This window comes from Galeopterus variegatus, unplaced genomic scaffold (assembly GCF_000696425.1).
Source record: "Galeopterus variegatus unplaced genomic scaffold, G_variegatus-3.0.2 Scaffold612, whole genome shotgun sequence".
In the NCBI taxonomy this organism is placed as follows: Eukaryota; Metazoa; Chordata; class Mammalia; order Dermoptera; family Cynocephalidae; genus Galeopterus; species Galeopterus variegatus.
Genome location: NW_007726723.1, coordinates 497,221 through 510,126, shown reverse-complemented (window position 1 = coordinate 510,126; position 12,906 = coordinate 497,221). Strand labels below are relative to the sequence as shown.

The following is a 12,906-nucleotide window of genomic DNA, read 5'->3' as shown; positions in this document are numbered from 1 at the left end:
GGGCCGCCATGGAGCACATCCGCACGCCCAAGGTTGGTGGCGGCGGAGGGAGAGGAGGAGGCGGCGGGATGCTGAGCGCGCGGGAGGGCCGACCGCTGTGCGGGGTCCGGCAGGACCTGGACCGCGAGCGAGGGAGGAGCCGGCGGCGCCCGAGCGAGCATCTCCCGGGCCGCTAGGAGGCTGGCGCGCTCGCTGCTGCCTCACAGGCCTAGTCGGAGCTGCTGCTGCGTCCGACCTCTTGTCCTCGGGGGTGCGCAGTGGACATAGGGGTGGGCCGGGGGGAACCGGGGGCTGCCGAGAAACGCTTCCTTCTGGCCTGGCACTTTGCTTTTTTTTTTTGTTTGTTTTTAAGCTGTCGATTACTCTGAGCAGTTGAAAGGGAAATAAGCCTTTCAGTGGCAGGTCCCATGAAAACGAATTATATGCAGGTGGACTGAATATACTCGGGGGCTTGTTGAATCTAGGGGGTCAGACCCACCCAATCCGACCTTCCCCTTCGCCATCCTCTGGCTGGCAGTCGCCAGGGACCTTATACAGAGCGGATGATCAGTGTTCGCTGCAGGCTGAATGATGGTGTGTTCTTGCCTTTTCCAGTCTGTGTAGTTCTTTGGGGAGAAGGATGCAGTTTATAGAATCGTCCACTGGTGTCTTGTAAACAGCAAAGGTTTTAGACACTCAGCAAAAGCGGCTGGTCGTTGATTATTCCAGGAACACTGGAAACGTTGGCTGCTTTACCAAAACTTCCTATTCGTAGTTATACTGGTAATATACTTTAGAGTGAAAACAGTGGTCGATATTCCTGTCTGATAAAAACCCTAAACTAGTGGAAGAATGTATTTAAAATCCTGTTGGCTATCTCTTGTTACTACCAACACAGCTGCCTGCGTTTCCAGGATGATCTCCTATTCAAAATCTAGGCCCCTGACAGGTCAAAGCTAGGTCTGAGTGGCCAGACCTCAGGTGACCCCAGGGATCTCACTCATTTATTTCATGGAGGGGGAAGGACAGTTGTTTTGCTTTGTGTCCAGTAAGAAGAATTTATCCTAAATTCTGGAATGGTTCCTGAGTACCTCTTTGTAAAAGCAGCTTTAAAATTATCTCATGTCAGTGGAAGAATAAATCTTTTACTTTGCTAGAGAATGTCAGTTCCAACAGTAAATATAAATTGTATTGATTTTTTACTATGGAATTAAATCGTTGCTTCACAATCAGGAAATTGTAAACTTAGAAGACAGTGCCATAAACCACAAGATAGGTGGCTCAAAGCTTTCAGGGTTTAAGTGGTACTAAATAATTCATTCCAGAATGATGAATTTAACTCATAGACTCCTTCTGCCCTTGCCAAGGGCATCCTTTCTTTTTTCATGATGAAGGGGGCCCCTTTATACAAGTGATATTTTCTTATAGAATATAAATTTGAGGGAGTGAAGTCCTTTTCTAATCTATATTCACACTGACCTGGTACAAAGACATATGTGTAAAGCTGAGCAGCAAGAAATATTCTCACTTATTCTTAAAATTGGTTTTCGTAAACACCCTCTAAGCACTGTTTCAAGTACTTCAAGTCAGAAATCCTCTTCTATCCAGGAATGGAAAGAAATGGGAGGAAAGAGAGGATTGTCTGAAGTGTCATTGACCCGGAGGATGACTAACGTTTAGGGTATTTCAGGTAGAAAAAATCCGAAATTACAGAGGATGGATGGATCAGGTTCATTTATTCATTCATTTCATTCTACATGAGTTTGAGAACCTTTTATGTGTCAGGTTCTGTGTTAAGTGCTGGAAGCACCAACATCCAGGAGCTCACGAGAAGGGAAGGCAGTTATAAATATGTCATTGTTTGATAGAGATATGTACAAGGTACAGTAGGTAGAGAGGGAAAATGGATGGACGATCAACTCTGTCATAAAGAGTGAAGGAAGCCTTCTTGAAAGAGTTGAGGCTTAACATTCAAAGAGCCAAGGAGGACAGGAGCATTTGAGACAGCTGTCAGGTAAGTGTGTACATTTGAGACATGTCATGTAATTGTATAGTTGTCGTGTTAGTCTGTTTCCGTTGCTTATAACAAAGTGCCTGAAACTGGGTGATTTATAAAGAAAAATGACATTTATTGCTTACAGTTTCTGAGGCTGGGAAGTCCAAAGTCCATCTGGTGGTGGCGACAGTGACCCAGGGGTCTCATATTACAGGATGGTGGAAGCAAAAGAGCAAGACGGACTCTCCTCTTCTTTTAAAGCTCTCAGAACCACACCCCTGACCACCATTTTTAATCCGTTCACTACTGTGCAGTCCTATAATCCAATCACCTCTTCAAGGCTCCACCTTCCAATTACCATAATAGGTTTTCCCACCCTCTTAACAATCACAGTGGGGGCTAGGTTTCTAATACATAAAGCTGAGGAACATAATTCAAGCTTCAATGAGTTTTGGGGGGACATAATTCGGTCCACTACAGTTGTGTAAATATATATTGTAATAATTACAACCTCAAAGAAGCTGAAAATGATGATAAAAAGATGATTCCTTGAGGTTAAACAACATCTTCCTTTTGTTCCATGTTTTAAGTGCATAATTAATTTTCACAGTCTGAATGAAAAAGAGAATAAGACTACTTACAGAGCATGTGTTATAAAATATGTACTCGTAGTTGCTGATGGTCATATTCATCTTTATTATTTGCTTCCATTATACTCTGGAGAAACCGAATAGGTAGGTTTCCTTTGATATCATGGTTTCATATCTTGGGATTTAAGGAGTATACACAAAGTTTGTTTATCTGACCCACTGTGGGTTTGAAGCAATATTCAGCATGTGGGTAGCAGGGTTTTATTTTAAAAGGAAAAGAAATGCATGCATGAATAATGTACGGTTGCTTTCTTATTATAGTGAAAGTAATTTATTCACTCTTTGTGAACTGTGTAATATCCATCACAGCCTCAGTATTCTGCTTCAGTCTCTGGAGTGCAATTTAAGGAGATAGATGCACATGAATAATCTGGAATGCTTTGCACATATTTCTGTGTGTGTGTGTGTGTGTGTGTGTGTTTGTTTCACTAAAGCCTTTAACAGAGCATATTCTAAGCAGGGTGTGTCTCTCCCAGAATGGGTCCTCTGTGAGGAAAAAATAATGTTCCAAGGACAAGCTAGTTTGCAGCTGGGTTAAAGCAAGGACACCAAGCATCAATTGTATTCATCACAGTGAACTTTTGGATTTCTACTTCACTGTCTGGTTTCCTTTACCATTCTGAAAACTCACTGGTGAGAAATTGTTCTCCTGGAAGCCTAAGAATAATTTGGGTTCAAGTACTACTTAGTTATATGAAAAGATTTTGGAGCTGCTAGAAGTAGCTTGAAGTGTTTGCAGGATTTGGTTTGGTACTGGATTGATGCTAATGTGTCTAGGATCCTGGCTAAGTAATCTCTACTTTGCTTTGGTCTTTCTGGAAGGCATTTTTTCCCACGAGTGTAAATTTGAGTTATAAAGTAGAATACACGATAATCTCCAAAACTACAAAACAGACCTTGAAAATATCTTCTCTTCCTTTCTACCCCACTCCGCTAGTCTGAGCCAATAATACTCTAATAGCCTCCTAACTGGTCTCCTAATTTACTGTTTTGCTCTTCTCTAATCCCTTTTCCATAGGGGCATGGGTGATACTTTTATAGCACAAATTTATCATGTTACTTCCCTTCTAAAGTTGTTGGGTGGCTTCCCTTGGTACCCAGGATACAAAGGAAGAATCCCCAGAGTAGCACGTAAGGCCCTGTGTGGATTGACCCCTCCCTACTTCTCCAGCCTCATTTTGTGACAATCTTCTTATTCATTACCCTCTGATCACAACTGTCCTTCGTGTAAGTTTCACGAATGTGACGGGTTCTTTTCTGCCTCGGGGCTTTGCACTGTCATTCCATCTAGGGAAACACTTAATCCTCATTCTTCACCTGGCTAAATTTCTTATCTTCCTAATTTTGAATTAAATGTAATTTCCTCAGAGAGGCTATTGTTCAACTCCCCCATCTAAGTCGTATCTGCCTGTTATATTTTATCATAGAACCTTGTATTTTCCCCTTATGCTCCTCATTACAATTATTATATTTACTTAAGTGACATCAGGCTTCCCTGCTTGACTGAAAGGCCTGTGAAAGGGAATTATATGCAGTTCACCCTGTATCTATGGCACCTAACACAGTGCCTGGTACCAAGTAAATATGCAATACATAAATTAATAATTGAATAATTGAAGGAATGAATAATTCTTGATTTCAGTACTTCAGTTTCTAGAATTTGCTTTAGTAATCCAGGCCTCTTCTGTGTTGTATTCAGAACTTGACTGTATTGTGAATCTTCTAATAATATTAGTGAATTAATCTTCTAATAACATTTGTAGATGTCAATGTATCTTATATGTTACAATGTAAAGCTTATGCTTTTATATATTTTTCATGAGATAAAATTCAAGTAATATAAAATTCACCATTTTTATCATTCTAAAGTGTACAATCTGGTGGTTTTAGTGTATTTACGATGGTGTGCAACCATCACCACTATCCGGTTCCAGAGCACTTTCATCACCCCCAAAAGAAATCCAGTGCGCATTAGTAGTTAGCTTTGAATGATATCTTACACTTATTTATGTTAAATATTATGTCATTGGATTTAGACTATTTCTTAATCCCTTACTTTGTTTTGGGTCCTGATATACATCACATCTGTTCTTCTCAATTTGGTGTGCTGTATTAGTCCATTTCTGTTGCTTATAACAAAATACCTGGACTGGGTAATTTATAAGAAAACAAAATTTATTGCTTACAGTTTTGGAGGCTGGGAAATCCACAATCCAGGGAGCACATTTGGTGAAGGCCCTGGTGGTGGCGACAGTGACCCAGGGGTCTGAAATGACAGAAAATGGCAGAGCAGAGAGAGAGTAACTTCTCGTGTTCTCTTCTTTTAAAGCCCTTAGAACCACGCCATGACCGCCATTTTTAATCCATTCACTACAGCATGGTCCTACAACCTAGCATGGGTCCTTGGGGCCCCACCTTTCAATTACCATAATAGGATTTCCCACCCTCAGCAGTTACAGTAGGGATTTAAGCTTCAGTGAGATTGGGGGGGCATCCAATCTGCCTCAGGTACCTTCTACTCTTCAGTAAGTTTGCCTTCTATTACCTCATCCATGATCTCATCCAAGAAAGAAACTAAATTAGGCAGATATGACTTCATCACTTAAGCCACTTGCCCCCATCTCTCAGGATGTTGATCATGATAGCAGATGTATTCGTTCTCTCAGTTTGGTGTCATTTACCAGTTGATAAACTTATCCTCTATCACCCCTCCAAATAGTGCATCCAAGAAAGAAGGGAAGTCGTCTGAATAGAGGACTGATGATCCTGATTGATGGTTTCCTTTTCTAGGTTCATGCAAAGTTCCATTAAAGAATCCATTTTAGAATCTTGCCTAGAATTAATGTCAAACTCACCAACTTAAAATTATAAAATTCTATATCCCCCATTTGAAAATAGTGATCTCATTTGCAAGTTCTCTGTGAGATGGGGAGAAATCAATAGAGTAATGAGATTTTCTTTCTCTGTGTCATTCACCATCATAACGCACCAAAGGTTATCTCCTATCTTCATTTAGCAAGTAATAACTTTAAGATTATAAAAGTAATATAGACTGCATATAGAAATTAACTACTGTTAATATTTGAGTACATTTTCTTCTGGCATTTTTTCTTTGCATACACAAAACGTTTGCTTCAAAATTTAGGATCACGCAGTTTAATTTGTAGTTCGCTTCTTTTAACTTATATTGTAATCTTCAAAAACATACTTTTAGAAGACTATGTAGTTTTTCTAATCCTATGGAAATGTAATTGTCACATTAGCCATTTCTCCATCGTAAGGCTGTTACACTGTAATTATGTTATGATGAACATCTCATTTATTAATTATCTGCATATGTGATTAATCCCTTCGAATAGAGCCCTAGATGGAATTACTGTGTCAAAGAAGATGAACAGTTTTATAATTGAGATATGTTGCCAAATTACTCTAAAAATGTTATGCATTTAACATTTTCAGAAACAGGGTACAGAGTACCTTTCTTACTGTGCCACTGCTTTATTTTAAAAATATTTGCTAATTTAAAGGGGAGAATAGCACTTTATTCTTTCACTGTATTTTATTATTCCTAGTGAGGTTGAAACTTCTTCACAAGTATGTTCATTGACCATTTTGTTAGTTTTCTGAATTATCTATTTATATTTTTTCCATTTTAATAATTGGTGATTTTAGTGTATATGTGTATGGTGTATAATAAGTATACACATTTTAATAACAGCTTAATTGAGATAAAATTCACATATCATAAAATCCATCCTTTCAATGTACACAATTCTGTACTTTGTTTGTATATTCACAGTTGTACAACTATCATCATTACCTAATAGATCACTCCCCAAAAAACCCCACAAAAATTAGAAGTAACTCCCATTTTCTCCTTCCTTTTACAACTGGCAACCACTTTATTTATATTTCTACATATTTGCTTTTCTGGACATTTTATATAAGTTGAATCATATAATAGGTGGCCTTTTGTGGCTTGCTTTTTTTTACTTAACATAATGTTTTCACAGTTTGTCCAAGTTGTAGCATGTATCAGTACTTCATTCTTTTTTATCCATTCTATGGATATATACCCTGTTTTGTTTATGCATTTATCAGTTGAGAGACATTTGTGTTAATATTTTTTGACTAACTGCTATGAACTTTTGTGTAAAAGTTTTTGTGTGGAGATATGTTTTTATTTCTCTTGGGTAGAATTTTATTATCTTCTGCAGTCCTGGTGCATCCTTGCCTTCAGGTTAATGGGCTGCTTCTGCATTATCAAACACTCTCCTGTTTTCTCTTGTTATTGCAATTTGATTTATCAAAAGAACCCAGCTTGGGCCAGCCCGGTGGCGCACTGCTACAGTGCGCCGCTTGAGAGTGTGGTGGCGCTCCCGCCGAGGGTTCGGATCCCACATACAGACCGGTTCCCACTCACTGGATGAGCAAGGTGTGGGAGCAACACCGAGGGTTGCGATCCCGTTGCCGGTCCCGGTCCGGTGGGGGCGCGACACTGAGGGTTGCGATCCGTTGCTGGACACGAAAAAAGACAAAAAGGAAAAAAAAAAAAAAAAAGAACCCAGCTCAGCATTATGTTTTGATTTAGATCTGTCTAAAGATGGATTATTATCCAATTTTTAGGCTCTTTAATTGCCCCATGTTTAACAACTGTTGAGGAGGAAGTCTGTGTAATCAAATATACTGTCTCCCTTCAAAGACAAGGCTGATAAGTTTGTTGTAGTGAAACAATGTACTTACAAGTGTAGCTGTGGCAATTATATTTTCTTTAGTTTGCCAAGTAAGAATGGATTGTCTGAGCCGAATAATCAAAGAGGTTGTGGTTCAGCATTCCAAAAAAACTCCCACACTTCTTGAAATCCTCACTTTTAATAGGTCTAGCAAAAGTTTGCTTTAATGAAGTCTGATTGTCCTCAGAGAGGCTTGGGTGTACAGACCACACAGTTTGTCAAAGAACATAAGAATTTGCATTCATTCATCCACTGTTTATACATAAATGGAGCGAGTTGCCAGGTATCTTTCTAATTAGGGGGATTTAGACTGCATGCATGTGTATGGGGCATGTGTGTATGTGTGCAGGTGCATGTGGTGTGTGTGTGTTATGGAGAAAATGCTATGGAGAAAAATAGAGAAAAAGGAAGAGAGCGATGTTGGTTAGGGTGAGTTAGGGTTGTTATTTTATATGGGATGATAATATGGCCTTCTGAATAAAATGACATTTGAGCAGAGACCTAAAGAAGTAAGGGAGTAAGCTGTCTATGTGTCCAAGGAAAGTAAGTTGCAGGCAGAGGAAACATCTAGTGCAAAGGTCTTGAAGTAGGAGTATGCTTTGAGTACTCAAGGAGTAGCAGGAAGAGTGTGACTGAAGAGCAGGAAGTGGGGTGGTTGTGGTAAATGAGGTTTGAGAGGGAGAAGGGGCAGATAATGTACAGACTTTCACTCTGGATGTGAAGAGATCCACTGAAGAGGGCTGAGCTTTGATTTACATTTAACAGGATCTCTAGCAAAAATAAACTGGTGGGGGTGGGGGGTGGGGGGAGGTAGGCAAAGATGGAAAGAGGGAACCAGGCAAGAGTTGATGGTATTTTGGACCAGGGTGGTAGGACTGGAGGTGGGGATAAATGGGATATATACTAAAAATAGAGTGGTGAGGATTTACTGAAGTACATATGAGGAGAGAAAAAGATTTTAAGGAAGACACCAAGGTTATTGACCCCAGCATTGGAAGAATGGATTGCTGAGACTGGAAAGACTACAGGAGAAGACAATTGGGAGTGGGGCAAGAGGGAACCAGGAGCTCAGTTGTGGACATATTTAGATTGAGATGCCTGTTAAGTACACAAGTAATTTCCTGCGTAAGATCCAGGTACTCTGTTAAAGAATTATGGAATGACAATACAAGAGTGGCATACTTTTTATATGGCTGTTTCTTTTTTTTGAATCACATATTTTACGAAGTCTCAAATCCTTTTGAAAATAGTCCAAAGTGAATAAATTCAATCAATAAATATAAATTCTGGAAAATTTTCTCATAAACCACATGTTTATATTTTCATATAGATTCCATTGCTTTTTATAACTATTTGCTATTGAATATTCTATACCATGTACGTAAGTATAGTTATTTCCAATAGTTTAATCTTTGATTTTTGTCACTTGCCCTGTCTTCCATCAAGATGTAAGCTCATGGACTCTAAACAAATACATTTTCCAATATTAGAAGGATATAGTATTTAAAGGTATACTGGAGAGTTCCTTTGTGATATGAAAGATTCTGCTTTGCTTTCTCTGGTTTCTAAGTTCAGGTGTTCGCATATGTTTAAAAAAGCAAATAAATATACTTATAACTCAACAACAACAAACAAACAACCCAATTAAAAAGTGGTCAAAGGAGTAGAATAGGCATTTCTCCGAAGAAGATACACAAATGGCCAATAAGTCTGGGAAAAGATGCTCAAAATCACTAGCAATTAGGGAAATACAAATCAAAACCACAATGAAATAACACTTTATACCCATTAGGATGACTGTTACCAAAAAAAAAGAAAGGAAATTAAGTGTTGGCAAGGATATGGAGAAATTGGGACATTCATGCATTGCTGGTAGGAATGTAAAATGGTGCAGTGCTGTGGAAAACAGTTTGGTGGTTCCTAAAAAGTAAAGCATAGAATTACCATGTGACCCAGCAATTCAACTTCTAGATACATATCCCAAAGAATTAAAAACAGGGATACAAACAGATACTTGTACAGCACATTCATAGCTGCATTATTCACAACAGCCAAATGTAGAAAACAACCCAAATGTCCATCTGTACATGAATGGATAAACAAAATGTGGTATATACATATAATGGAATATTATTGAGCCATAAAAAGGGAATGAAGTACTGATACACGCTGCAACATGGGTGAACCTTCGAAACATTGTGCTAAGTGAAATAAGACAGAAAAAAAAAAAAAGGATAGATAATCTATGATTCCACTGACATGAGAAATCTAGAATAGATAAATTCTTAAAAATAGGAACTAGAATGAAGGTTACCAGGGGCTGGGGGTAGGAGAAAATAATAGTTATTGCTTAATAGTTACACAGTTTTTGTTTCAGGTGATGAACAAGTTTTGTAAATAGATAGTGGAGATGGTTACACAATACTCTGAGTGTACTTAATTATACACTTAAAAATTGTAAAATGGTACATTTTATATTACATGTAGTTTACCACAATTAAAAAGCAAACAAATATATTGCCTGGAACGTAACCAGTGCTCAGTAAATATTTACTGAGTGAATGGATTTGTTTAATGAATGAGTGAATAAATTTCAACTATACTTAATTTGGCAGATGTACACCAACTATTAGCATGACAGTGGTAGGTAGTGTGTTTCTGAAGTCAAATGCTCAGTTTAAATTCTTACTCTACCACTTAACTTATTAGATGTATGTTTTTGTTTTTTCTTTTACTTTTGGCATAATTTTAAAAAATGATATTTAATTCACACACCATAAAATTCACCCTTTTAAAGTGTGCAGTTTAGTAGTATTTGGTATAATCACAACAGTGTGACATCACTACTATCTATCTAATCTCAGAACATTTTCACCACCCCTGAAAGAAACGCTGTATCCATTGGCAGGAAACGCTGTATCCCTTTCTTTTCTCCACACCTTGGGCAACCACTAATCTATTTATTGTCTCTACAGATTTGCCTATTCTGGATATTTTACATAAATGGAATCATAAAATACAGTCTGTTGTGACTGCCTTCTTTCAGTTAGCATAAAATTTTCAGAATTTATTTATATTGTAGCACGTGTCAATATTTCATTCCTTTTGATTTATGAATAATATTCCATTGTATGAATACACGTTTAATTTGTCAGTTGATGGATATTTGGGTTTTTTCCACTTTTTGTTTGGTAGGTGAATTAAATCTCATTTTTAAAAACTATGCCCCAAAGCGCCAAAATATGTTCATAATACTGCTATGAACATTTTCTTACAAGTTTTTTGTGTAAACATGTGTTTTCAGTTCTCTTTGGCATATACTCAGCAATAGAATTGTTGGGTTGTTTGATAACCATATGCTTACTCTCTAGAGAAATTAACAGTTTTCCAAAGAGGCTGCACCATTTTATATTCTCAGCAGCGATGTATGAAGGTTCCAATCTCTCCGTTTCCTCACTAACACTTCTGATTGTATTTTTGATTATAGCTATCTTAATGGATATGAAGTAGTATCTCATTGTGGTTTGATTTGTATTTCCCTGATGGCTAATTATGTTGAACATCCTTTTATGTGCTTATTGACTATTTGTGTATCATCTTTGGAGAAATAGCTATTCAGATCCTTTGTTCATTTTTTAATTGGGTTATCTATCTTTTTATTGTTAAGTGTTCTTTGTAGATTCTGGATACTAGATCCTTATCAGATATGTGTCTTGCAAACATTTTCTTTAATTCTGTGGGGTATCTTTTCACTTTCTTATTGTTGTTTATGGAGCACAAAATTTTTAATTATGGTGGAGTCCAGCTTATCTATTTTTTCTTTGGTCACTTGTGCTTTAAGTGTCATATCTAAGAAATCATTGCCTAATCCAAGGTCACAAAGATTTACACTGTTTAGGTCTTTGATCCACTTTGAGTTAATTTTTGAATATGGTATGAGATAGAGGTTGAAATGTATATTTTGCATGTAGAATCCCAGTTGTCCTAGCGCCATTTATTGAAAAGACTTTTCTTACCTCATGTAATTGTTTTGGCACCTTGTTGAAAACCAGTTCACCATAGATGCATGGGTTTCTTTCTGGACTATCAGTTCTTTTCTTTTGATCTCTACTCCTTAGCCCAGTACCACACAGGCTTGATTACTATGGTTAGGAATATGTTCTTGAATGTGTCACTTGAGGGCTTTCAAAGCTTTGGTTTCCTCATCTATAACTTGCTAGAGACAGAACAGAGAATACATTTAAAGCACTTAACATGGCATGTAGTAAATTTAGCTGTTTTTATTAGTTTTTTCATCATCATTGCAAAAGGAAGTGACCAAAGGTTTGTATGCTGAAAGAACTTCCATGAAATTTGAGAATAAAAAGAATTTTCTTAATACAAACATTTCATTTGACTGACTCCATTAACCTCACCACTGCACACTGGGTTTAAATATTTGTTTTTTCTCTGTAGACTCTACAAAGACTACCTTCTGGTACCTCAACTCTATTTCACACCCATACTTGGGAGCATATTTTTCTTTAATAAAAACATTAATCTCATCAAGCAAATGGATTTTTAGGAAAGATATCGTTTTGCTGATGAAGCCTTTACAGTGGCCTATGATGCAAAGCCTCATTGACATTGCCCCAGATGCCAGAGGGAGAGGCTTTTAGTAGTGGATGTGTGGAGAAGAAACTGGGAAACGTACTTTTACTTTTCAGTGGAGGAAAGTAACATGATAACCTTTGTGCTGCCATTAAAGCTTTAGAAGGGATGCAATTAAGGCATTATACACCTTGAAACATTTGAATGCTTGTGAGGAACATAAAGACATGAAATTGTAACCTCCTATGTATGTCCACTGTAGCCGTTACTTATTTATTAGTTAATTTCAATATTTCCCCATTGAAATCACATTAGGAACTGATTAGGCTTGGTTATCACTTCTGTCATATCTTTGCAGGCAAAGCAGTGTCTGGAATGCTTATTTTCAAGAAGAGATGTACATATATTTTCTCATCCTTATTTAAAGCTTATTTTTTTGTTTTTCCATCCTGAACAGGACAAGCTGTGAAGTATGCATGAAATTAAAGCTCTTGACCAGACACCCAAGATTCCATGACTTTGTCTGTGTGATGGTTCAGTTTTGTATTCTTATACTGCACTCCGAGGAAGTCCAAGCTCATTTTGTACCATATTTCTTAGGCCAGGAACAGTTTAAACTATTTTTTTTCTAGTGCCCTTTCCCCTGGTGGACAGCTAGTTGAAGCCTTTGGGAGTAAAAGTACTTCCCAGGACATAAACCCAACCCTTCCTCCCACAGCCATTTAAAATAGTTTAAAAATAACCTCCACTTAAAGTTTTGTGGCAGACTATGACAACTTTGTAAAAATTGTATGTTTACTTTTCTCCTCTTTTTCATTTATTAAAACACTGCTTATCACAGATTCCCGAAGAAATAAATTTATTGCCAAGCTATGAAAAAAAGTTTTATTCCTTAGGTCACGTAGCAAAGCACAAGTTATTTAGAATGTTCAAGGTGCTGTTGAACTGTGCAAGTTTT

At 37.6% G+C, this 12,906-nt stretch overlaps 1 protein-coding gene across 2 annotated transcripts in view; it reads left to right on the top strand.

Moving 5' to 3' along the window:
• Positions 1-6: 6 nt before the first annotated feature.
• MTMR7 (myotubularin related protein 7) overlaps positions 7-12,906 on the top strand; it is a 107,167-nt gene continuing 94,267 nt past the window's right edge. For both annotated transcript variants that reach the window (XM_008570547.1, XM_008570546.1), the window contains exon 1: positions 7-32. In XM_008570547.1, the coding sequence (XP_008568769.1) occupies positions 9-32 (24 nt within the window). In that variant the 5' untranslated portion in view covers positions 7-8. The remainder of the gene's footprint in view (positions 33-12,906) is intronic.